Source organism: Cygnus olor, chromosome 2, assembly GCF_009769625.2.
Source record: "Cygnus olor isolate bCygOlo1 chromosome 2, bCygOlo1.pri.v2, whole genome shotgun sequence".
Lineage (NCBI taxonomy): Eukaryota > Metazoa > Chordata > Aves > Anseriformes > Anatidae > Cygnus > Cygnus olor.
Window position 1 is genome coordinate 96,570,765 of NC_049170.1, and position 27,740 is coordinate 96,598,504.

Here is a 27,740-nt window from a genome sequence, read left to right on the forward strand (position 1 = left end):
CACGGGGGATTACACGAGTAACTGGGGAAACAGAACTCCCACTGATGTGCCAAGTCACTCGGATGAGAAACGTTTGCTCAGAAGAAAAAGTAGGAACTGGGTTCAATTCTAGAGGCATCCCTTGCTTCACACAGCTAATAAAGACCTGGTGTTACGGGTATCAAAGGTTACGGTTCTGCAACACAATACACAGAAAATCTGGAGGAGAGACAATTTATAAATATTTATGATGTAGCACTATAATCAATACTATTTTCTCTGTATTCACAAAATAACATCGCGTTTTCGACTGCGCTTTACCACTTTGTATTCCGGGTAAATCAATGCAAGAGAAGCCAAGTCTACCTGCCCATCTCTACAGAAATCTGTGCTGGTTTCCTTATGGTCTCCAAAGATGCTCCCCCCTGCCCTGTTCTGTTCGCAGTGATCTTCTTGCTTTTCTCCCCTTCCCTTCAGCACCTCCCCAGCTCCTAACCTCTTGCGTGTGGTCACAGTCCTGTGCCAAGTGGTGACCGCAGATTATCCGTCCTTCCCCCTGGAGTGTCTGATGGCCCCAGCAGACGAGGAGGTCCCTTATTTTATTTATTTTTTTGCTTGAATCAGATAGAAGCATTCAATCGGATATTGGCATTTCACACTCACAAGTCAATTAAGTGGCCTAGCAATTAACTCTGAATCTTCCCAGCACAAACCTGTCACAAATGAGCATTGAGTAACACTTGTAAAATATTAATTATAAGCGTTTGGTAAGCGGCCAAAACGCATTGATCAGCTTCCCTGCAGGCATCCAAAAAGGCCTCAGTGAAGTGAGGGAGGGAGGAAGGAGGGAGAAGGAGGGGATTTTGTTCTGCTGCTCCATCTGCAACAAGTCCTAAATTAAAATGAGAGACAACACAACCAGACGCAAACTGTTTCAATGTACATTATGATCCGATGAACTACGGTATTCAGAACCAGCCGCCGTATGTAGGAAATGAGGATACAAAAGCACACCGGCATGCCAAAAGGCTATGAGATGCTCACTTACAGCCCTAATAACTTTAAACGTTCAATAAGCTTTGTAAATTACCTCTGTGAAATTTGCTGCCTAAGAAAAAAAAACACGTATTTAGTCTTAATTCAGTGGAGCTTCAGAATCCAGGCGTGTGCTGGTACGCAGCTCGTTAAACTAGGTACCAAACGTGGGGAGCAACCACGCCATGCCAGTATGTGCCTGCGCTGCCCACAGGATGTAAAGCACTGCCTGACTTCAGGACAGGAGCATTAATGAGAGACAGAAGAAGAAATGCTCCAGTTTTGTTAACTAAGACGTCACTTTGAACTTTTCAGTGGGGTAAGAGGAAGAGAAAGTGAGGGGAGCGTGACAACGACTGCGCCTTGCTAGCACAACTTGTGCTAAGGGTGGGCCATGTGAGCCCGCCGGCAGGAAAAACAGGTGGGGAACTGTTTCAGGCATGAGCAGAACAGAGCAGTACGCTGTTTTCTGCTGGCGTTCAGTAATTACTGCCAGGAGCGTGTGCTGGTGCATGAAACGAACCATTCACAGGCGTGCCACCTTTGCACCCAGCCGTGATTCAGTGTTTGTAGAGAGTTTCTGGTAGCTTTTAGCAATGAGAAAACAACCTCGAGGCTCTGAAACACAGAAGGTGTAGGCAGATATCTTTAGAGTGAGTGTGCATTTTTTTAAACGAAGCTCCTCCTGTAGCAGATTGCTCTGATTCTAGGGAGAAAAAGCAGAACGGGACCAAGTTTGGCGCACTATGAATCTGATTTGTGGTGCCTTAGCAAAATACCCACTACTTAGTCAACAAAGGTAATGCACGTAAAAGAAAGGTGGGATATATGTGCAGAATGACAAAGCTGGCAAGTGGTGGTCACGTTCAGTGTTAGAGGGGCTTGAACACAAAAATACTGCTGGTAATGTGTGCGTGTAGCAATAACAGGCTGAAAACCCTTGACTCCGGCAGGAGCCCAGCTGTAGCAGCAACCAAATCGCTTCCAGCTTTTGTCAACTCACTGCGGGCCGCAGGGAAGGGAACAGGCCCCAGTGCCCCCGAGGAGAGAGCGAGGCACACAGGGGATCCGAAAGCCTCAGCGAGCAGGAAGAGCACTTAACCTTTGGCAAGCCACACACCTTGACATTCACTCTGGAGGACTGCATTTATGAGGTTTGCGGACACTGGGAATTGAAACATTTTCCTGAGAAAGGGAAGTTTGGTATGCTTGAGGGGATCAGCGCCATTGTGCTGTAGCTCACAGTGGCTTTCAGTGCACTTCCAGTAAGAAAATCACCACTGCAGAATTTGCAGAGGAGTGAGACAAATGCATGTAACCCTCGCTTAGAGAAATACCAGGACTCGAGCACATTTTTCTACATGTCATTAACGTACAGTTCTCTGGCTGCCGACAAGTGCAGGCTGTTTACCAGCGCAAGCCTGGACTCAGAGACAAATAGGCGAGACGCTCTGACTTGGGACTCACGTCCTAAACTGAAACATGAACCCTCCTTTTGGGAGGATGTATATGGTCTTTGCTTCAAAGCAAGAGGCAGAGCTTTTATATTTTTGAAAATAAGCATTACTGCTGGGGTAATAGCATGGAAACAGGGAGTAGAAAATCTGGTCTGATTTCACAGCCCCCATCATCCACATGGGTTTCAGGACAGTTGGATAATTAAGCTCATGTTGAGCTTGAGCCATAAGCAGAAGAGATGGCTGAGCTCATAGACCTGAGAGAGAAGGTAGGAGGGAAGCACGACTCCTCTTGGCAGCTCAGTGCCCTCACCTCGGCATCGTTGCCCCCTGAACTGCCCCGTGTTCAGTCGAAACGGCCACCAAAATTAATGCATCGTGGTGTTGCCGCAAACTTTATGCCCCATCAAACCTCTAGCAACAATAAATTCTGTGCAGATGTAAGAAATGAGAGCGAAGGAGTAGCAAATGTAGCCTCTCTTGTAATCTTGCAGGATTTATGATACTCATTAATGTTCTATACTATGTCTGTGAGTTTTGTAGATGCTACAAATATATTTATTTGTCTTCATTACTTCTTTAAATAACAAATTATTAAACAATCTTTAATCCCCACACTTTCCACAGTCTTTTAACTAAGTGAATAACCACCTAGTGCCAAGGGACCAGTCTACGGATGAACCTTCACACGCTTCCAGTTCAGGTAACACATCACCATGGTTTTACAGGTGGGTATTTTGGAAAGGTCTATCCAAAATCCTCAGATAATCAAAAATTTAAATGGAATGCAAAGATTTCTGCAGAGGTAAGCCAGCTCGACACATGGCTTCAGATCCTGATTCTTGAGAGGTGATTTGCACGAGTGCTCAGTGTGTATCTTTACACTTCGACTGAAAGCTGTATCAGGCACCTACTGCTTTGTAAGGACTTTGATTTGCTGTTGACTGAAAACAGTGTAGCCTTCAGAAGTAATAGTATCACGCATGGATGTACTCCCCTAATCTAATCCTGACTTCCTTTACTTTTTGGTATCCAAAAGAATCTGAAAGCAAGACAAGAATTCAGGTTTCAAAGTAGAAGAGAAGTTAAAGGACAATTTAGAAGATTTGGGAAAATTTGGGAAGCAAGGAGGCATTTACACAGCCTCTAGTAAGCAGCAAAGGGAGCTGATGGCAGAAGTGGTGGGAAAAAAAAGTGAGAGCTTTGACTTGCAGATCCGTGTGGGTATAAGAAGTACGTCATAAATAGCAAACAGAGACCAAAGATGCGAGAAGTACAGAAGTACTGTGTACAGTGACACTGTATTAAAAAGTCAGAATTTTCACCCCTCAAAAAGGCTCAAAATGAATTAAAAATAACGTGTTCCAAAATGTTAACATTCCTCTGGAATAGGAGTGTACTTACAAAAGCCAATGTCACTTTTGTATGCCAACAACAGCGAAGAGATAAACTGGAATATTACTGGGCTGTAAACCCAACCTCATGCTGGGAAATACTTCGGCTAATCAATAAAAGAGCTGGAGCAAACAGAAGTATTTGTTGAGCCAACGTGAATGTTTAAATGGCCATATTTCCGTTTAGGAACAAACGAAGCACCAGCTTGGACCATGGGGCACCTGTGCTGGAACCCATCCCACCTCCACCAGTGGCCAGCATCAGCTGTCTCTGTGCTGGACAAAACTTCTCTGCACTTCCTAAGTTAACTGTAAAAAGTGCCGGGTTCTCAAAACTCCGCAAACAACAAGCTGGTGATACTTGCCTCTCGGCTACCTGTTGTCTTGTGCAATGGGGAACACGGGTAGCACTCCCCTTGCAAAATAAGGTCCATATGATTTTTCAAGCGTGGAAACACCACTGTACGCAGGCGGCACAACCTCATGGTTGCCACCTTTCAGAGCTACGTGGTATTACACCACCAGATCTCCTTTTCAAAACAGCAGGCTTGCACAGCAGCAACTCAGAACTGGTCTCGCAATTTTTGGTCGTGGCCTTGCTTACCAGAGACACAAATAAACATACTGAAAAGTGCAGTGTGTAGGAGTGTAAGAGGTGTGAAAAGGCATTTTGGTACTAACAGCGAGATGCCGGTATGTCTGCCTCAAGCTTGCCTGCAGGAGTAGAGAGAACACAGGGATGTCAAGGGCCTGCATATAAAAAAATAAAATAAAAATATTTACAGGAGATGGGGGAGAAATGCTGAAGGCACAAAGCCTGACACCAACCTCTCCTGCAAGCAGGTGCCTCCCCAACCTTCTCTATTTAAAAGACCAGGCTAGACTAAATTCCCCCAACCTGTTGGGCAGAACTTCTTCCCCCATGTCCCCATTTGCTATTTAGTGTGAGACACCAAGACCCAGAGGAAGCGAGGTCTGCCTGGCAACTCGGCATTTATTCCGCAGGCAGCTGGACGTTAAGTCCTGCTTCTGCTGTCGAAGGAGACTTGCAGGTTTCCTTCGTATAAAGAAAGGAAGTGACTGCTTTCTGAACGCTTCTAGACATCTCCCAGCTGCTCCTTTTGATTCAATGTGCTCAGGAGAACAATTTTTGAATCACTGCTAAACTACAAAACAGGTTGTTAGAGTTGAACTCCGTTAGTTTTTCTGCAATTTATGTTAAAGAGAAAATATTAAAGCATTTGTATGATAAAAACGTGAAACTGTTAAGCTAGTGAGAGACCTGGAAAGACAAGTTATGAGTAAAAATCTGCAACTTATAGTTTCATGCATCCATATAAAAACTGAAGAAAAATTCGAAACTAGAAAATAGGAACTACCTACGTATTATATGCTGACCTACAGCTGCCACACTCCTCCTGTCAATTTTGATAAGAAATTAACTACTAAGGTGCATGTTTTATCAAGAATGACTCTACTTCTGAGGTCAAAACTCGTGCATTCATGGAAGCAGGACAATGCTGTGGGAAAGCAAATGGGGTCATCTCACTCCTTCCTGTCTGCCTCTTCTGTGCTGCAGTCATTCCTGCTGAATACTCAAGTCAGGTTCAAGTTTTGGCAATGAACTCCCTCCGAGCTTCCAAACTGTTTGTTGTTTGGTTACTGAGTTAAAAGTCAAGTCGGAATACAATTTTGGGTGTGTCAGTAAATGGTGGTGAAGGATCTGGTTACCATAAAATCTGCTGGAGAAAAATCACATTCCTACACGAGCAAGGTTGCTAATGAACGTGAGAGCAGTGAACTCGAGGCTTAGGCGGATCCTGATCAACGCTCTACAAAGAAATATCAATGTGTGAAATAGAAGTTTAATAACTCCTCCAATTATTAAAAGTCATCACTTACCTTGCACTTTTTATGAACTTACTAATGCAATTCTAGGCAACTGGAACACACTTCCACTTGTTTGGTGAAAGATTATTAAATTCCTGATTTATCACTGGTAATGTTACAAGCAAAAGGACCAAATAAAACACATTGCTGATGCCTAATGTGATTTACATGTAATTGTATCCCATCTCTAGCTACTGAAATAGCAGCCTTACCTTCTCCATGTCCTCTGTATAACAGTGGCAGCATAGTTCTTCTTCCGAAATAGCTCTTTTCTTGTTCTTTCTTTTTCTATTATCTGCATTCGAATCTCCAAAGGGATTAGTTCAATATTTGTACTTTGCCATGCGACAGAACATAATTGATCATCTGCATTCCTGGATCCAATTACGCCTGTTTTTTCCAAGTTCAAACTGTCATCAGAGGCAGAACACGCTGCTGGATTTCTTGGCACAGTTCTGGTAGATTCTGTCTCGGCAGACAATAAAGGGGAGGGCTTTTTCGCTAATTCATTATTTCCCACATTGTTAGTTTGTTCTACAGCATGCACGCTGGCATTTCTGGTGTTTACAAATACCATTTTGGCACTCCCTGGTCTACTAGAACCAGCTGGTGAACATCTCTCATCATTTACCTCTTTATTTCTGGATTTTTGCTGATGCCTTTTGCCCTTTGGAACAGCTTCACACTGCTTTGAACTTCTTGCAATTCCCCCAGCACAACTGACGTTGCATAAGAACACCGAATTTCCTTCCCCATGGTCCCTGTTACCAGACGAAGACTGACTTTGATCTCTTAATTTCTCCCCAGCACTAGCAGTTCTACAAACAGAAGTATGCCTTCTGGTACCACGAGCAGAAGTACCATTTGCCTCGATGGTGTGCTCTTTGTGCTTTTCTCCACCCACTTCCGCAGCAGCTGCAACCTGATGCTTGGCTTCAACTTTTGTCACCTCTTTTGCTTTGCCACAATGGAAATGGACACAACTGGGCTTGCTTTTGATGTGTTTTCTCGATAATTCTTTAAACAGAGAAATGGAAACAAACATTCAGCATTCAGTCTCTGATCCAGAGTTTATTAGATCCAGGGTTTATTACCCTATTTTTTTCTCAATTAAATGAAAAAAAAAAGTATAAGCAGGAAGAATCAGAAGAAGTAATGATTGCTTGGAATAGCACAGTCCCAAACTTCTTCATTTGCTTACCATTCTACAAGTATCTCTCTCTCGCACACTAAATCTGAACTAGATGCCTAAAAAAGTTCAGAGAGAAACTGTTTCTTCACCTACCTGAATACAGTGTCTTTTCCAAAGAAACCAGCTCACCACATGGCAGAAGAATGCAGCCACGTGAGCTTACCTTCTGGTTGCAGTGAGGACACCCTAACAGACTGTCATTGTTTCCAGCATTTACTTGCTAAATTTCTGCTCTATCCACCCTGCTCTACCCTGGCACACAATGTCAATGTAGCATACTGACCCAGGAAACCCAGGGCAATGGTTTTGTCAATACTTCCCTTGATACCCTAAATAAAACTCTGAAGTCCTTCCCATTTTTCCCTTGTTGCAAGATTTCTTTTCCCAATTTCCACACCCAGGGCAGAAAAATAAATGAGGTGTGGTGACTGCTTTTAAACACTCTTGTGAGAATGACTTGGGAGCCAGACTGGGGTGTAAAACTGGAAATGTCCTCCTACCAGACACCTTACATTTTACTAGGGAAGCAAACAGGAGAATGAGAAATAGAACAGACTGGATGAAACGTGACAGAGAGGCTGTTAAAGGGGATGTAAGAGTGGAAAAAGCGAAGATAGAAAGCTTTGATATATTAAAATCAAAGAAAATCACCCAGGTTATCCAAATCCTGGTAAAACCATCCTATATTTGCCCTCACTGTAATACTTTTGTGATACTCTCGTCTGGTTAGCAGAATATGGCAGATTAGCAGTTTATACAGAAGAAACTCAGGATTATCATCAATGATGTCTCTGACAGAGAAGATTTATCATGGTGACAGGTCAATATGGGCTGAGAGGCTACTCTAACTTGCACAGGATTGTCATATGGGTAAATAGTCCTGTCTGTTATAGGACAGGAAGAAAAAAGATCTATAATATAATCTATTTTAATCGAGTATTACTTTAATTAATTATTTTTTAGATCTACGTTATTCTTTTTTCTCATCTTCCAGAATGCAGAAGGAAATTCCCTCTCTCTTATTACAACAGGGGAACAGACAATTTTGAAAGTGTGCTACCGCAATTTAAAAAAAAATGTGCCTTTTGATGCCAAGATTTCTGGGGCATAATTCCACTCCCAGTGAAGCCAAGTACAAAATTACCAGTGCCATCAATAAAAACAGCAAAGAGCTGACATTCAGTTCACATGTATGAAATTTCCATCACTGTCACATCAGTTTGATCTCTCAAAAAGTTACTTTTTACAGATGTGAGAAAAAAGAACAGAGTCTTTGAAAAAAGGGCTTTGTCATTCTTAACTCACCAGAAGCTACTACCTGGTTTGTAAGTATGGCGTGTAGAATGCTTTTTTATTTCAACCATAAACCATTTTTGTTATTAGAGCAGCATGTGCAAAGCAATCTGAACAACTGGGGAAAAGACAGGAGAACATCATTTAAGTATTCTAGATCACCTTTTCATGTTGAAATAAACTTTCTTAGATAGCTGCAAAGAAGCAATATCAAGTACGGAACTCAAAAAATAACTTTGCTGCTGCTACTAGAATTAATGCAACTCAACAGCTGCAATAACATACGGAGGAGATAATATATATAGAAAGGAGGATTTCTGGGTGGAGAACAGATCAGAATAGAGCCACCAGCTAAACTATAGTTTTTACATACTGTTAGCAGGTCCAAAAAAACTGTTTGCAACTGCTGAAAATCTTTCTGAAGTGACAGCCCACAGGATCTACATTTATGTTTAATTCCAGTAAAACTTCCGATGAAGTCCATCCGAGTTTTGGTCACAAGAGGACTGATTAAAAACCCTCATGAGAACTGATCAAAGGACTTCATGAGTTGATCCTGTGTCAACTTTCCTAGCATCACTCCAATAACAAAAAAAAGAGTATTTCTGTAAACATGGCATATGTAAATATTTCAAACACAGGTATTTTGCACTGGGCAAGAGAGGGTCTTGATAACTGAAAGGTAAATTGTTTTCAATATGGAAGAAGTAGATATGTTATCGTGCACATCAGTATTTTTGACTACCTAAGTTGACAGCGCACACAAACAGGAATCTGTATCTAACTCTATCCCATATGAATTGCTTAAATAATGAAAGAACAAGAAATGAGAGAGTAAAACAGGTCCTACATATGAATTTCCCCAGACGTGGACAAAAAGAATAATCAGACCAAATAAAAATTATTACAAACCTTGCCTGATTTTATGACCATCACTCTGAGGCTCTGAAGATGGGCAAGTATCCTTTGGTGTCCCTTTGCTGTGACAAGCTTTAGGTGAACCTCTACTGTTTCTCCCTGGTTGAATTTGGGAAGCACTGAGAGAGAGAGGTCTCTTACTCTGTATATCAGGTTGTTTGTTAGGCAACTGCAGGATGCTGGTTGTTTTGTCTCGATTCACCGGATTCTGTTGTACTCGAAACTTACTTTGTTCCGTGCTCTGCATTCCTTTCTGCAGCTTGGCTTCTTTTCTCTTACTTTCTTCTTCACGTTTCCTGTAATTATAGTAAATACCATAAGAATTCCAAAGACAAAATTTTGGGAGCATGTATCTAACTTGAACACATTCATCTCTAGAAACCTGACACTGACAAAACAAAATCTTGACTATGACATCTTTTTTTGTGAGAAAGGGCGACCTGTTATATTGAAGGGTCTTAGCTTGATCCAAAATAGCAACTAACTTGCAGCTACAGCTTAATGAAGGCTAAGTCCTTAGAAGCCAGCTTCCCATTCACTTTGCAGCAGTAAAAACTGATTTTAAAACACCCCCTAATTTAAAACTGTGTAACTTAGGCTTTTTTTTTTTTTTAATGCAGATACAAAAATAAAAAGCATAGTTTCTCTTTACATTAGTTTTCTTTTTAAATCTAAGGAAAAAAAAAGTACCAGTGGAAGGATTTGAAAAAGGTGTCAGAAAACAAGAAACATGATACTAATAAGAATGCTTTGAATTAGTAATGAACCATGCTTTAATATAAATAGTAATGCAATGCATTGTATTTATTTGAAAATCAGAAAACTTCATAAAAGACATGTCATCTGTTTGAAAATTATTCTTCTTATTTACCTATGTAATACCTAATACAGACAATTACCAACCAACTGCAAATTAGCTATAGGGCTAACTTGCTGGTATATACTTGGCATTGGTAGATAATTAAAGAATTTATTTTTAAATAAACTTGATCTAGTGGGTGGCATCCCTGGCCTTGGTAGGGGTGTTGGAATTAGATGTTCTTAAGGTCCCTTCCACCCCAAACTGTTCTGTGATTCTATGATTTTACATAAATGGATTACACATTATACAAATGATAAATACTGAAAACATGAGATGAGAATTAAAAACTTGCGTGCACATATTTTGCCATTACGATCATTATATTTGATTTCTGAAAATGAAAAAAGTCACGTATCTTTTAAATAGCATATAAACACATATAAAAGAATTTTGGACAAGGTTATGAAAGGTACATCTGTTCAATAAAATTTTGCAGCCTATTTTGAAATACAATGAAACATCATTACACTTTACCTTTTAAATTGTTTTTCCTACAAAGCAGAATAACCCAATAACAAGTAGCAAACGTTACCTATCTACCTACCACTGAATTTGTTTTTATAAATTAAGCACTGGTTAGGAGACGAAGTGACACTTTTCCTGTTGGAATGGACAGCTGGTAAATGTCGTATCATGTAGCTGCCTGGTATTTTAACTTGCTTCCAATGCTACAACATAGTTTGCAGCCTGTTGACACATTAGCTCACAGCACAGCATATGACAGGTTAGTTATGCAGCATGCCATCCTCCGTTCCTGCGAGTCGCATCAATGCCAGTGTATGTCATTTCAGTGTGATGTGCCAGGGAGAAGCCTTAACTTTATCTGTCAGGACTATCTCATGAAGTACGCCCCGCAGAAGAAGCTGGTTGAACTTTGTACCTGAAAAGCTGTTAATTGATCTAAAAAATACACTCCTGGCAGCCTGAGGCTCAGTATTCCCCGTGGCAAGGAAAAAGGGGCTAGTTTCAAATAATATCGGCATTCCACAAACAGACTACGTGGGGATGCCTGTCTCGTGTACAGTATGGATCTCACTGCCATTACTCTGCCATTTGATCTGATAAATCAGATCTTACTATTCACAGAACAGTCATTATCTCTTCTTCACACAAATCAAGCAGCCTACTACCGGTACCCTCCACTCAGCATTAGAAAAGGAAGTGTGAGCCAGGTTGTGTGACACAAGAAAGACAGTGGCCTGCACTCTTTGGACTAGCAGATTAGCTCAAAACGTTAACATCAGCGACATGCCAATTGTAAAGTTATGGAAATGACACAGGGCTGGAAGTTGAGAAGAAGTAAAAGGGGATTTGTTTAAAGCTCATTTGTGTGATAATTTTTCAGATGAAACTGATGAAATAAAAGGATGGGATTTCAAAGTTCCCTATTCATAGGCCATCATCCTAATTGTCAGAGTAGAGCTTAGCTGATTAAGCTTCCTGAATACTTACAAACCTCCCCTTGGGATTGGCTTTATTTAGTCACAAATACAGTTTGTTTTACAGTGAAAGATGTTTTCAAAATAATAATAAAAAAATAATCAATTTTTACTCTAGTCTCAATTAAGAGAGTAGGTTTCATGAACAGGTAAAGGAAGCAGACAAGTTTCTAACTTAAGGGCTCTCAGTCATTCTCAGGAGGTTTCAGCAACTCTACAGGATCCAAATGCAGACTCTAACGTTAGACAACTACAGCTAGATAGTGATAATATACCTGGCAAGCCAAAATTGTCCACCTTAACTGCAACAGAATTTTGTCCTTAAGAGTCTTAAATTTATACTTCATTACAAAAGTGATGCAGTGGAAACAGGTTTTGGCATCCAAAAAAGAACAGTTTCAGCCTTAACCATTTGTGAAGACACAGAGATGCTTTGATTTTTTGATCCTGCTAAAATGAATTCAACCTCTTCTATTCTATTAAAACCATTTGGTTTTTTCTATCTGCTCTGTGGAGAACGTTTTAAGTTTAGAACACATCCATGTGCCTGGAGAGCACTTACAGAGTTATCCTTGCAGAAGAAGTTACTTTAAAAATCCTACCTGAAAACAGATCTCCAACTGTGATCCTACTACTGCTGAGGCTTTATCTGGACAAAGAGGAGTTATGTTTCATGTTGTGTAAGTAGCTATCTCCTGCTAATACAATCTTGCATGGTTGCTTTTAAAAGCATGGCACTGTTGACTCATGACACGTTCAGCTTCTGATCGACTATGACCTTTTAACAGATAGTCCTTAACAAAAATGTTAAAAAGCCAGTTAATTACTGCCAAGTATTCCTGTGTTGATTGGCCTTACAAAATGTGTAGAGGTGTGCATTTGTCCTTACCTGACCTCTTATTTTTAATTCAGTCATTTCTCATATGTATTAACACCAGTCTGATTTCTAAATCAGACTTCAGTGTGCTTAGTCTTCTCCTTCTTGCTACCATTTGCAAATTTAACGCTTTACTTCTTAAGTGAAAACACTATTGTATGAGATCCAGCTTGGATTTATCTGAAATTCTAATCAATATATACCTCCACCAATTGAAGGTTGAGCCATTAAGAACTACTCTGCATACGTTCTTCCAAGCAGTTTTTCACCTATCTAATTACAGTTTAATTCAAGCTACTTTGCTCTGATTTGCTAATGAAAGCAACACACGAGGAAGTATGAAAACTTTAGGCAAATCTTAATGAGAGCTACTTTTTCTCCATGGCCACAAAACTCATTAATCTGTCACAAAGGAAAATTGCATTGGTTTGACATAATTTGTTCTTAGCAAAGTCAGGACAGCCATTACTTCTCATTTCGTTATGTTCCAGGTACATATGGAACTATACACAAACTCATATTGTTTCTGTAGTCTCCATTTGCAGACATATTCAAAACCTGACTGGACATGGTCCTTGGCCACCTGGTCTAGCTGACTCTGTTTGAGCAGGAGTGGGGATGGACTAGGTGATCCCAAGAGATCCGTCCCAACCTCAATAATTCTGTGATTCTTGGTACTGAAGTTCATAGGGCCTTCTCCTTTTCCTCTTTGAGAAAGTAGACACTGCTCATTTCACAAATACTGTAGTCCCACCAGTCCTCCTTAAGTTTTAAAGGTAACCCTTTTATGATTATATCAGCTAGTTTTCTATATATCCCAGGATGAATTTTATCAGGCCAAGCTGATCTGAAAGCATCTTCCTCATCCAATTAGTCTCTAAATTGTTCTTTCAGTATTTCATCCTGCATTCCTACCCTTTGTTGCTAGTATGAATTCCATTTGCTATTGAACATAATTTGACATCTAATGAAGACTACAGCAAAAAAACAGAAAAAAAAAGAACATTTCAGTCTTCTTACCATCACCTGTGGACCAACTCTTTTTTTGCCTCTTTCTAAAATGCATGTTTACAATGATTTCTTATGATACGTCACAACCCTTGCTAGTTGTTTGTATTCTATACCTCAGCTTTTCTAATTTTATCATTGTATTTTATTTCTGTCCGCATTTTTTGACGATGGCACAAACTTTCCACTATGTGCTTTCCCTTTTCAGGTTGTTGAAAAGCTCATTATTTTCTCTCTTGCTCTACTTTCTATCTTCACTCAGCATGCAGGCCTTACTACCAGTTTTTTGAAGGATCTCATAATCTACTTGCACTCTCTTGCCCCTAGGAACAGTCTTCTAAATCTATGGAAGGCTATTTAATTGAACTATTTTCTTTCTGTTCTTCTCTTCCTAAATATCATGACTTATTTACTCTTATTCACTTTCATCCAAGTTCCCTTTCATATTCACCTTCTCAGGCAGTTTCCTCCAACTGGTCAGAATCAAATTCAGAAGACTTAGGAAAAACAGAGAAGTATGGTTTCAGGAACTTATTCTGAGAAATTCAAAAGGAAGGTGAAAAACTGATGAATGAGTTCTGAAGCCCTTTCAAACCCCAATATCCTGATTATTGTTTTTCCTCTGAATATGTTTTAAACACTTTACATGATCTTCTTAAAGATCAGGTTTTCTAAAAGAAAAGCTTCTTTCTGAAAAAATTTAGAAGTCCAACATTTTACCTCTATGTAGAGCTACAGACCATTTTTTAAATGTGTCCTTCCTTTTCTGAGTTACTGTCCTAATGCAGTGCTTCTTCCCTGATCGGTTCAACACAATATGGAATACATGTTGGAAGGGATCTCCAGAAGACATCAAGGCCAACATTCTGCTCAAAGAAGGGTCATTTATGAGGTCAGATGAGGTTGTTCACAGATTTATACTGCAAGGTCTTGAAAATCTTTAAGGATGGAGACTGCACCAACTCTTTGGGAAACCTGTCCCACTGCTTGACTGTCCTCATGGTGAATTTTTTTCCCGTATTTTCAGTCAAAATTTCTCATTTCAGCTTATGACTATTATGAGCTTCCTAGGGACTGAAGTGAGGCCAACCAGTCTGTAGTTCTCCAGATTGTTCTTCCGGCCCTTTTTGAAGCTGGGTGCAACATTTGCTGTCCTCCAGTCATTGGGGACTTTCCTGGATCTCTGTGACCCTTCTGAGATATTCAAGGGTCAGTTTGCTCAGCAACCTTGGACACAGCTCATCTGGTCCCATGAACTTGCCTGGGTTGAGTTCTTTCAAGCAATCCCTCACTTAATTCTCAGTCATTGCTGGCAGCTCTCCTCCTTTCTGATCCATTCTCTAAGCAGAGAGTCCTGGGAGCCTTCTTGGGGAAGACTGAGGACAGGAAGGCCTTGAGTACCTCCACCTCATCTGTGTCTGCTCTCACTAAATCACCCACACCATTCAGAACAGGCCCACATTTTCCTTGCTCAGCCTCTTACTGTCAGTGTAGAGGCAGAAGCTCAGCTCATTAGCTGGGATATCCCTTGCCAGTCTCAACTCCGTTTGAGTTTTGTCTTTCTTGACACCATCCCTATGTGCCCAAGAGATGTTTTTAGGCTTCTCCACAAAGCCTGTCACTGCTTCCACCTCTTATCTCTGTCATAGCTCCTCTGCTTAACCAAGCAGGTCTCCTGATACATCTCTTTGCTCAATGACATAATAATGTGCATGTTGTTTTGCCCTGCACCAATTTTTATTCTATAACATACTAATTCTTTGTTATAGGTTTGTGCAACTTGGGAGAGACAAATATTTCACAGACGTTGAATAAAGTGAATGTAACTTCACAGGAAAATAATACAAATATGGGATGGTGGTTAACTTTTTTTTTTTAATGAACAGGCTAATTAATAACATGCAGATTTAGGGCTGATTTATGTTAAGTGTGACTCTCTAAAAGAACGTATTACAAAACAAGTTTAAATTCATGCACTAAAGTAGGCTTTTTTGTTGTTTTTAGTTTTGTTTCTTTTTCAATCTAGTTCACCGTTATTCTGGATTTGCACATGTCTACTCTTATCTGGAGAGCAGATTTTTAAACACCAGTAGGGATATTAATTGTTTGGATGTAACAACACCCTGGCCAAGTTTAACTGTGGACTGCACAGATGGACATTCAGAATGATGACAACATAATGTCCCCTCCAGTTTATTACAGATCATAAAATTGCAATTAAATAAAATTTATGTGTCAACTTGATTTGCTTGTATACTCCAATTATATTTTAATTCTGTTTTTATGGTATTTGGTACACAGACTTTGTTTCTATTGTTTTCAAACAAATCAACAACTTAGTAAGTTTCAGAAAGTACTTTAGAAACTCACAGAGGAAAACAATGAAAAAACCACACCCAAATTTCCATGAAGCAATCCCTTTTTGTTTAATCTTCTGGATGGGGCATCACAGATTCCTCTAAAAATGACTGTCATCACAAAGAATATAAATACCTCAAATTGGTAAAGTCAGTTGTGATCACACAGCAAGAAGCTGAGTTCTCCAAATTAAAAAGAAATGTATAAGATATTCAGAATATTTTCAAAGGCAGCTTCTCCATGCATGGGTCTGACTTGTACCAACTTCGGAAAGTGCAGCAGTAGGAGCGCTGCAAGTTACAACTTTAGGAGCTAAAGATGTGAGCGAGAGATTAGTTATCTGGTATTTCTAGCTTTGATTCTCAATGGGCGTTAACAAGTATTAACCAATATGGTAGTAGCACTCAAAGCCAGTGAAGGTCAGACTGGCCACTCATGCAGAGCAAACTAATTAATTTGAAATATAGCTGCAGCTGATTTGTCTATGATACACAGATACAAGAAAAAACCCTCTATGTTCAGTGATTATGTTGTCTCTTCGTTCATATGACCTCTTTTTACAGAAATAATAAAAAAAAAATAGAACTATTTTCAGACTGTTACGTTTTTCATTCCAGAATCAAATCTCTTTAAGAGAAACCATGTGCTAATTTGTTCTTATTCATGTTGTGGACCTTAAGGATACAGATCAACCAACTAAAGCATTCTGATGATCATTTCTGTAATTTTGTATTTTAGAATTACATCACTTTGCTACCATTGTTTCAATTAAATAGAGCAGAAACTCAATCAGAATCTACACATCTTACAAATAACTATTTGAACTGCATATGTTAGTTATCTATAATCTAATCTAATGATTTCATGGTAATGGTCAAGTGCATAAAATCTAACTGCAGTGTATGATACTGCCAAGATAAAAGTTACAAATAAAATCTGGAAGGAGTTCAGTTTGCTAGAAAAGCACAGCCTCCCCTATGAAACGGTTAGTTAAGCCTTATTTAATTGGGCTTTTCCAAGTACATCTCATTCATTTTCATCTACTTATTAATTTCTTTTCAAAACTGTTATCAAAGATCTGCCAGGTCAATAATTATTTTCACTACTTTAGAGTGATAAATGTTTTCCAAAACTTTCTATCATCATACAGAATATTAGCTAAAGATAATGATTCTAATATGCTAGTTTCCTGACGTTTGGTATTTTGCCTTGTTCATGAACATTATATAAACATTCTTATTTAATTTGGGATTGCCTGAAAAACAGTTTTCATCACAGTATTATGCAAAAAAAAATCCATTATATGCTTGCAAGTTTCATGAATTTTAGTAAGAGGAACAGTAAGTGATGATGAGTAATGGATAAAATCATACACTAATATACATAAATTTACAGTAAATGTCTATTTGCTAGAGGATATTTCAAGTCTCAGACTTACTTGGCAGCAGCATCTTTTCTCAGCTGTTCGTGTTTCATTAGGAGATTCTTCCTCTCTTGAAAAGCCTTTCTAACTTTATATCCTTTATAGACAGCCTGAATTTTGAAAGCCGCAATGTCCTGTATAGCAGCTATAGACAGAGCTCCATGTTCTAACATGAACTGAATCACTTCATGGTGTTCCCCAAGCAAGGCATAATCAAGTGGTGTGTACCTGAAAAAAAGAACACGGCAATCATCACTGAACTAGATTCCTAATATAATGTGCATTCATGTTACGAGATTCATCCTGAATAAGGCAACTTCTAGTATGAAGACTACTTAAGCAGTGTTTTCAGTAGGCTATTGTTCTTATTTTAAGTATTATTTTCCTGTTTTGCTCGTTGTGCATACCATGATCATGTTTAAGGCTTATTTTAGTTTCCTAACTTGGTGGGCGGTAGACAATATTAGGTGCCAGACCCAAATCCTCCAAAGCCACAGGAGTAACTACTTTAAGCAAACAATCTGAAAGAAGTTATTAAGGTTCACATATAGAAAGATCATCTAAGTAAAAAAGCAAGTTAAAATATATTTTGTGTTATTTACATATGCATTTAAGTTCTGAAGATTTACTGTTGAATCTGGCTTAGCTTCTATAACAATGACTGAGGACAGCAGAGCTGGCCAGCAAGAGTATTAAATCTGCATTAACGAATAACATTTTTTTTAAGAAGCACTAGAAAGACTTAAGTCTGCTTTCAAATTGATGCAGGTGATAAAAGTATTAAATCCCTTTGCTTTTTAATAGTGTCAAAGTTGCCTAAGCACTTTTGAAAAAAAATTCCTCCAATTTCTACTGTCGATAGGGAAGCAAAATATGCCTGCCTCCCTCACCAACACTGAAACATTAGGCAAAGATATTTAGTGAATGAAAATTATCAGTCACAAACCACAATCAAGACCATATAACGCAAGATCTTCAAGCAGTAAGTGTCAACGCATATAATTGTGAAAATTAGGGTTCTTCTTGATGGTAACTTGCTAGGACACAAAACTGGTAAGCAAAGAAAAACAGACAGAGAGAGCACAATTGGACTTGCCACCCAGCAATGATTTGATGGAAGGATTAACAGTATCTGAACTGAAGTGTCTACAGGAATAAAGACAATGACATAACACGAAAATCTGTATGTCAAGGTGTGTTGATAGCATTTAAAGAAAGACAGATTTTTTGATAACCCAGGACTGGGTACTTCAGAAATGGCTTCATTTCAGAAAAACACGTTTTTAAAGTATAGCTGGTTTTGAATATTTTACTTTACAGGTACAAAAGATATTGAAGTAAGCTTTATGCTGCTAATATGTATGTACCAAGACAATATTATGGATCCCAGTCATGCAGACCCATATTCTTAAACACGGATTCTCTGACTCCATTTGAACTACCTTAGAAAGTAAAAAGCACTCAATCAAATCCGAATAGGGGTTTGTGTAACTGGACACTACCCATTCAAGGCTGCTCATGGACACTTCTCACAACAACCCATTAATCTGTTGTGTCAGTCCAAAGGCTATTACAAATTTTCTTTTCCATTGGATTTTTTTTTTAATCTCTAAAGCAGATAGCTTTTTAATCAAGCTGGCTTCACAGTAAAACACACAGAGAAGACATCGGCCATCAACTGTTACACGTAATCTAGCATTAAGCTGGTCAAGCTAGCCTGGCATCACACGATGCATCCAGGACATACAGTTGGATTACCGAATGCAAAAAACAACAACAAACTTACCACCCTTCAGACTAGCACTTGATTACACACATGCAAGAAACTGGGCAACTTAAAATCTTAGATGAAATCTCAGCTCTATCTTTTCACAAGCCGATTTAGTTTTAACTGCTAGGTTTGAATCTTGAACTAGTATCTCATACTGCACTCTAAGAACATCAAGAGAAGCTTCTTTCTGTAGGCATATTGGAAAAAAAAAATCACTATTTTGTGAAACTGTTACTCAGTGAAAAAGCAATTTCATCCAATTAGATGAACCATATCCACCAGGTCGTTATTACTCTCTCTTACAACACTTGACTTTCTTTTCCACTATCCAAACTTCTGCTGTTTTAAAACTGGTTTTAATAAAACAAGGTTTTGTAGGTGTCTACTAAGAGGCAATTGTGCAATTTCTATACATAAAATATGTGTGTTTTGGAAAATTAAAGACTGATTCATCTCAAAATATTGGGGATATGCTTTGTTCTGCACATGGACTAGTGCTTAAGAGCTGACATTTGGAATACTGCTAGTTATATTTTGAGTAATCTAGGTTTATACATAAGAACATACATGAATGCCAGAAGAGAAACAAAAATAGATACTAACTAAATGACTATAGTAACACCACAGCTAAGGTCTTTTTCTGATAGTTGAATATCATCAGTACATTCCAGCAATGTAAGGAAAAGAACAGGCTCCTTTCTAGCAAAATATTGGCTTTTAATTGTACTTATTAAGAGTAATTTAACTACAGCTGTTTATTTAATTTTCTATCAAAAATTACTAGAGAGAGTATTGGCACTACTTAATTAGGAACTACTTAAAGCTTTCATTTGTGTTTCTCACTAAAAAAATGAGAATACATAGAAAAGGAAAAGAGATCTGAGTGGTTAGAGCAGAGAACAAAGGAAAAATGATGAGGGAAAAAAAGCAATTAAAAACTGGGATAACCAAGGAAGTTTCAAGCTTAGCACTAAAATATGGGGCTTAAAAGTATTTAAATCATTTAAAATGTTGAAATATTCAAATGTATATGACATGCTGATCATAATTTTATTTATGATTATGATGAGGTCATCTCCTCTAAAAAAGCATTACAAATTTCTGCTAACACTAATTATCTTCATGGTCAGGTGACCAATTTGAACTCCACAACCCAAATCACTTTTAAAAAACTATTATTTACGTGTCAATGAAAGACAAAGAAAAGAGGTGTAAATGTACTGCCTCTTTATGATTATAGGAAGATTTTTTTTTAAATCAGGCCTTTAGAATACAGTCAATCACCAGGTAATTTGTAATCACCATTTTAAAATGTAACATTACACTTCTCCCATTTTCTTTCTTCATAGTGTATTCCCATCAAACAGAAAAATTCCAATCTATGCGAACAGTAGCGGAAATGCCTTTTCATTTTTCCATATCCATTGTCAACTTCATATAAATGAAAAACATCCTTAATATTTGAAATGAGACTAGAACGTAGAAATCCATAAACTCAATGTTCAAAAGTATAAACAGTTGAAGTTTACACTTGCAATGTCTTACTTAAAGAAGAGATTTTTCACATTAGAAATTGAAGCTCAAGATTATAGCATTCCTTTTACATACAAGGAAGACCATGATTCTGTGAAAATATCTGAACTTTAAACATTTAAATCAGTAAGTAGCACTTACGCTAAATTAGAAAGTAACACATTCAGACAAGTAATACCTTTCCTCCCTGTTCTCCATATGATTAGGGAAAGCATCAAAACCAAGCAGTAACTTTATAGCATCAAGGTAGCCATTGTTACAGAGCCAGTGTAAAGCAGTTCTTCCCTATAGAAAAAAAAGAAAAAAAAATTATTCCCAAACTCTATCACACCACAATATAAGTTACAAATCGTACTGTAATTCAATGCTTTTCTGGACATGAAGGACAAGCAGATCTTCTAAATAAACTCACTTGTTAAAATAAAAGAGTACATCATTTAAAAATGAAATCACCTACTTTTTTCTTTGTAAACTAGATTGCTAAACTAGTGCTTTTTTTACATAAAGTAGCTGAAAATTAGCATTAGGAGACTAGCCCTGTGGGTGATTCCTTTGCAGCTATGCTGCCCTGGTCTGAAGCAGCTCTCAGCAACCTTTGTAATTCAGACTGTTTTCTAGGTTGATCCAAAATACTCTGACAAGACTGAGAGAATTATTACAAAAATCAAAATCTGATGAAGTTCAGGGAAAGCTTATCAGCTCGGGCAAACACAGAAAGAAAGACTCCAGTTGTGACTTCTCTCACATGAAGCAGAAGTCCAACTCACAATACGCTCACTGTACAGTACACTGGCTGCACTCTGTACAACCACTATCACCATTCTCGGGACTGGGATCACAGAATCACAGTATGAATACCTTGAGGTCTGTTATTATCGACAAAACATAGGTATTCCACTTCACTTCTAGGGCACGCCTCTTGTGTCTGCATCTTGCTTTTCTGAACTCCAAATTTAGGAAATAGGCTAGAAGACTGGGTATCATGGAAAAACATAAAAAAACGTTCTGAGTCCAGTGCTAACAAGCTGGTCTATGAATCCCAAGTGCTGTAGGGCATCCTGTAGTGTCTCTGCGTGAAAAAGTGGCCTGGAGCTATGTGGGCACCTGTATTCAGGCTGATGCCTTATGAAGCTGGTAGCAGGTTTGGAAAACATTCCCAGAATACTCTGGAGAACTCATAAGAAAAAACACTTTTCCATTACCTGGAATTATTCATGCCCTATAATGAATAACTAAAGAAAAGTTTAATAAATTGGGTGAAATTCTTTTGATTGATGAAGTTCTACTGACTTCAGAGAAATAATGTCAAATAACAAAGAAATCTGTTCTATGTTGCACAATTATCCTGGCTCCTAATTCCACTTACTGCTTGAACAATGGCACAAGAACATATAAACAAACCATTGGTGCCTTTATTTATTTATTTATTATTTTCCCCTGGAAGAGGTACACACATAAACAATTGAAGAAGTTCTATAATCTCACTTGCAATATCTTACTTGCTCTACCTCACTAATACATGCTGAAGAAACACACTACAGACTATAAAATCACTTTCTTATATCACTTGTCAATAAGGAACATTAAAAGTGAAGAAATAAGATGCTTAAAATGACTCGTCATAAAGATCACACTTTGATAAGGCAAAGAAAAAAATGATAAAGGAAAAGTGTGTCTTCAATTCATGCTGCATATTAAACTATTATTTTTCATTCAAGACTTTAGAAGTGAAGCCATGGGAAAATTACATCAGGATGCATTTAATTTCATGATAAACAGCAGCAAAAATGCTTCTATGTCCCAGAGAAGAGAATGATCTTTAAATTTATAGTTATTCTTAAGTTAATGAAATAGCCTCATGAACAACAACATACCTCTTTATCCTGAATATTTGGATCTGCGTTATTTTCCAGCAACACTACCATGCAGTTAATGTAACCTCCATATGCAGCACACTGCAGAGGTGTTCTACCTGCATAATCCTGCACATTAGGGTTGATTTTATTTTCTATCAAGATTTGGCACACATCAGCATTTCCTCCAAGGGCTGCCCAGTGAAGGGGTGAATGGCCATCTTGGTCAACCAAATCTACTCTTGCTCCTCCTGTAACAACAAATCAATTTTTGAACAAGAAAATTTTGAACGAAGAGAAAACAAAGACTATGTTGATGTTCAACAGCAACTTTCTGGTAGACTGGCAATTCAGAGAAATACTTCTGAATGTACCATTAACATTATTATCTAAACTCAAAACCTAAACCAAAATGAATTGGCAATGAAATAATTTCAGTGAGGGTCAGTAAACTAACAGCTTCATAAGCTTTTGAGATCCTCTCAGATGCTTTAGAAACTTGAGAGTTGTCAAACAGCCTTGAAAAATCTAGCTATTTTATGTTCTAGGCCTATTAATTTTAGTAAAACTTAAATTTCTTGATGACAATCACTTCTGATAACTAGACATCAAATGTAACCCCTTTTTAAATCTCTAAAGCATACACTATAGAATAAAAAGATAAAATATTCACGGTGTAAGAATGACTTTAAAAAAGTTTTTTGTTTTTTTTTTTTTTTTTTAATTCAAGCATGCTAAGACTCTTTTATGCAGATAATTAATTTCTCTGTGTTCTTGTAAGATGCAAAAAGTCATTACAAAAATAAAACTCCACAATTACCTAAACTCAAACTAGCCATCAACAATGACTGTCTGTATCATAAAATAATTAATTAATCATAACTTGGATTCTGATAACCGAGCTTCTTGCATCAAAAGTTATATGGCATATGGGGTTGGAGGAAGAGCTTAACAGGAAGTTAAAGTGCAGCAGTTAACAAAGGAAACCAAACTTTTAAGAAAAGTCGTTTGACAGAAAACTTGTAATTTGTTAGTCTGCATACTTCACCTGACAATAAATGGGATACTATCTCCAGTAGGAGGGAGACTGCTTCTAGCCTACATCAAACTTTTCTGTGAGGTTAAAACGAAAGAATTTTGCATCTAAGATACCACTGTTTTTTCACCCTATTTTGTACAGTTCAGCAGAGCTTTTACAATTATCTAAAATTGTGTGCATTATTAAGTCTCATTTCTGTTTACAATTAAAATACTGTTTCTAAAATCCAATTGTGGGAAAATACTAATGATTTAGGATTTTTGATAACTACTTTAATTAAAAATAAGCATTCATTTAAATAGTTGAAAAGTTTCCAAAGACAACTAAAAGTGATGTCTGACATAGAGAAAGCTTTATGTGGTCTTATTTATTGAAAGAAAAAATAAAAAGAAGAAAAAAATACCAAAACAATGACTTGTCAGGGGAAGACGTGGTTGAGAGACTAGAATGTACTTGAACAGGCTTGAACAAAAAAAAGCTGTGGAAAGAACTACCCCTGTTTTGAAAGTTTAGAAACTCTTCTAGCCCTTTCGCACATTGCTCTGAAAATTTCTTTTATTTACTAATACTGTTCCACAAAGCATACTTACAGACAATACTTTCTTTAGAGGAGTAATTTTCTACCTCCATTCTTGCTCTGCAATGCCATTAATTCCACAGCCAGACATAAAGGAACATCAAAATTCTGAACAGGTTTGTAAATTTTTTAACAGCTGACCTTTAATGAGCGTTTGTATCACTTCTTTGTGTCCCATCTCACAGGCTCGGAAAAGTGGAGTGTGTTTCATGACATCCAAAGCATCCACCTGTGCATTATGTTCCAACAGCAATTTCACTGTGCTGACATGGCCAGAAAGCGCAGCAGCGTGTAATGCTGAAAGAATAAAGCAGTAAGAAAAAGAAATCACCATACCATGAGCTTTGGAGGTTCGCAATTAGAACGGTCAAATTAAAAAATAACTTTGATTATTTTGGTGGAAAAAGCTGCTTTTCAACTGTAAGAAACTGAAGAATCATAACAAGTGACAGGCAATCACAACCCATGTTTCCTCGTCATACAAGCAATAGAGCACAATAAGCAGAAAAGCTGTTAGCTCTGAGACATGTTTTTAACTTGCACAAATAGGAATTTTAACCTCAACAGCAGCAAAACTGGGTTATATTGATGACTGTGGACATTTACCAGCTTTTGCTTAAAAAATTAAGAGATCATATGATCTACTTCTGCCTCTGTTCCGTGGCATTTATTGCATTACCCCAATGGACATGAAATTGCTCATTTCCAAAGAAATAAAGCTTTCATTATTTCTTCAACGTCTTCTTGAAAGTGCCATTTTTTCTTTCAAACAAGCAAAGCTGTCTCAATTAAAACTAACTCCAGATAACAACCTAGCTGTTCATCCCCCTGCTTTTTTTTCAGAATTACTTGGAGAAAATTTTACACAAAATTAGGTGGAAAGTCATTACATCTCACACAGTATCTGCAACTCTTTGCTTCCTTTAGAAAAGAGAAAAAGATATTGGACAAACCAGACAGTACATTTCCTCTCACCCTTACAGTTTATGAAGTTCAGTTGTATAAAAAACTAGGCTAATTAATTAAAATAATTATTTTATTTATTTATATATTAATTAATAATTAATTAAATAACTATGTAAAACTAGGCTAATTAATTTTGCAGACTCCTACTCTTCCGCATTTTTGTCTTCTCATCTTTGAAAGTACGCAGATTTCACCGAATCCAAACCAACGAATAACACAGAGCTACATTAGCGGAGTAAGACCACAGAGGCAAAGACATGGTGTCTTATGACTGGAGTTCCTAACACAGCATCCTGCTGGCACTGTCACCTGCAGTTGAGGAGAATGCTGAAATGCCAGTACAACCAGTTCAGGGTTCTTTCTGAAAGAAAGGCAAACTACAGATAGCAATGAGATTCCAAGCAAATGGAGGACATGTATTGGTGATTTCACTTACGAATTGATTTCAAAATGCTTTGGATTATTTCCTACAGTCAGCAATTGAATAAAATAATCTACATTTTCAGAGGTACGCTGCCTCACATCTAAATTATTTCATAGATGACAAAATACAAGTAATATAGAATGAAAATGCAAAAATGTGCAATTCATAAATCGCACATCATTTTGTGCTGTGCTTTCTTATTTCCCTATGAAATTTCACAAATACTTGAACCTGGTGAGAATTCAATCTGCTCAAAGGAGCACGATGCGGGGCTGTAAACAGCGCCTACATGTTTCTACTTGTTTAATGTTAAAACAGGCAGGGTCAGGATCCAGTAGAGGCATTACAGAAAGGCACACCACAAAGGCCAGAGTCAGAAGGAATTGCTTCTTGAACTTTAGCCAGGCTATCAAACTGCCAGGCTTTTTGTATTTGCCTGCCACTGTTTGCCACTGATGCTGCTTCAAGCAGCTTATGAAACAGTAGCCTGGCATAACCTGTTACACAGATGCTAAAACATGCAGATTGTTCATAATGACAGTGAAGCAAATCTAGCAGGATTGCACTGCCTTAAAACACAGATTCTCAAAATCAGTGATAGGAACTGGAGTTGTGGTACAGACAAATGAGGCACTTCCTACAAGAAATGGGGTCACGGCCTGAGACAATACGAGTTGTGCTGCCTTAATAATGGAAATGCTGTTGTTAGGATGGTACTAATGTTCAAAAAAAAAAAAAAAAAAAAAGGACACGGGGGCATTCATCACATTCCCGAAAAATATCTGTAAGCCGCAAGATCTGCGCTAGCTAGGCAAGTGGGTGGCTATAAGTAGAAATTTGACAGGAATGAGATCCCTGCTGCTTCATACAATTTGGATGGGCCCGGTTTTCATGTCCTGACCTCACCATAAACTTTAGGTTCTGGTTTTTGTACTGCACTTCTTATGAAACCAAAGGCAGTAAAGCACTCAGTCAGATGACACATGGGGTGTGTATAACAATACAATAGAAAAAGAGCTGCTGTGTCAGCTTGGCCGGTCCTTCCCCTCGATCACTCATTCTGACGCAGGCATCTCGTTTCGCACTTTGTGCTCAATATTTTCTTGTAAGCCAAATTTTCTGTGATGGAGTCACGGTGACTGAAGAGATTCCTCGGCCAGCTGCTCACAATAGGACCGTTGTTGAGCCGACAGACAGAGCTCTCACCATTGTACGCAGTGACGGCAGAGCTATAAAGCTGCCCCTGTAATGCTCCTGCAGCGCTGCTCTCCGAGAACAGTGAAATTCCTTTCCCTTGGTGTCATTCTCCTACACAATAAGGAGAGCCTTGCTGCTCTCTCGAAGCTCTGAGCTGAATGGAGAGCTTGCTCTTTTGAAGTAAATGCAGAAAGCTACGTTAACGCAGTAATATAACTGGGCTTAACCGGGTCTGGGCACAGAAGTCAGCAAAACACAAACTTGAACTCTCCTCAGCAACTGTATCCCAGGCACAGGGGCATGTACGTTGTTTTCTATTACTACATGGTTTCCTGTTAGAATACAATGCTACTTTGCCCTCGCCAAAACTTGGGGAGGATTCGGAATCTTCAGAAAAAAATCAGGTCTGCATTCAGAAGGCGATTTAGCCCTGGGCTTCCTTGTAGGTTTACAGCTCACTATAATAAAGTTCATGCTACCGCACATATTTGCACAATAGTGAAATTCAGATTGCTTGACAGCAAGCAAAGAATGGCAAAGCTCTGAACTTTAAGACTATTAGTGGGCTCTGCACAACGGCAGTTTCAAGTAAATGGAAAATCCATTAATTTCCTTGGATTAAAAGCCCGACAACAAAATCAAGATTAGAAAGTGATTACACATCACTGCTACAAAAGGTGTAAGACTCAAGGATAATACAACCAACCACCTGAGTTATTCAAGCATGAAATCCTCAACCGAGTAATTTCAGCAGCACGGACTCTGACTAGTGTCTGCAAAGAGCAAGCCCCTTTATAAGGAGGTTTTGCACACAGCAACTACAACGTTACTGCTCTTTAAGGTCCGAAATACTCTTAGGCATTTAAAAGGGACCTGTCACAAAGGAACAGAACCAGGCAGGACTTCTAAAAGATGAAACAAAAATAAAATGGTAGAGTATGTAGTTTGTAAAGTCATCAGACACAAAGGCTGAGATTTTAGAGATATTATCTGTCACCCTTTTTAAGACAAAAATTATAACCCATCATAACTTGAAAAGAGTGATCTTTGGTGTGCTAGTTTGTAAGGAAAGCAAAAATTCAGATTTTTAAATAGAACTTTATAATAACTGTATTTCACAGCGTAAAGACCACCCTAAAGCCAAAGGAAGTAAACATTTCAAATTGCAAGTAATATTCTTACTTGCTGTTTTTCAAATGCTGAACCATGCAACTCTGACATTGCACTTATTTACAATTTTATGTAATTCAATAAT

General features: G+C 38.2%; 1 protein-coding gene across 4 annotated transcripts in view; it reads right to left on the reverse strand.

Moving 5' to 3' along the window:
* INVS (inversin) overlaps nucleotides 1-27,740 on the reverse strand; it is a 93,505-nt gene that overhangs the window by 5,128 nt on the left and 60,637 nt on the right. For all 4 annotated transcript variants that reach the window (XM_040549401.1, XM_040549400.1, XM_040549402.1 and 1 more), the window contains 6 exons: nucleotides 24,040-24,195; nucleotides 22,304-22,533; nucleotides 20,608-20,714; nucleotides 17,141-17,353; nucleotides 9,153-9,454; nucleotides 5,968-6,772 (listed from right to left, as the gene is read on the reverse strand). In XM_040549401.1, coding sequence (XP_040405335.1) covers nucleotides 5,968-6,772; nucleotides 9,153-9,454; nucleotides 17,141-17,353; nucleotides 20,608-20,714; nucleotides 22,304-22,533; nucleotides 24,040-24,195 — 1,813 coding nt within the window. The remainder of the gene's footprint in view (nucleotides 1-5,967; nucleotides 6,773-9,152; nucleotides 9,455-17,140; nucleotides 17,354-20,607; nucleotides 20,715-22,303; nucleotides 22,534-24,039; nucleotides 24,196-27,740) is intronic.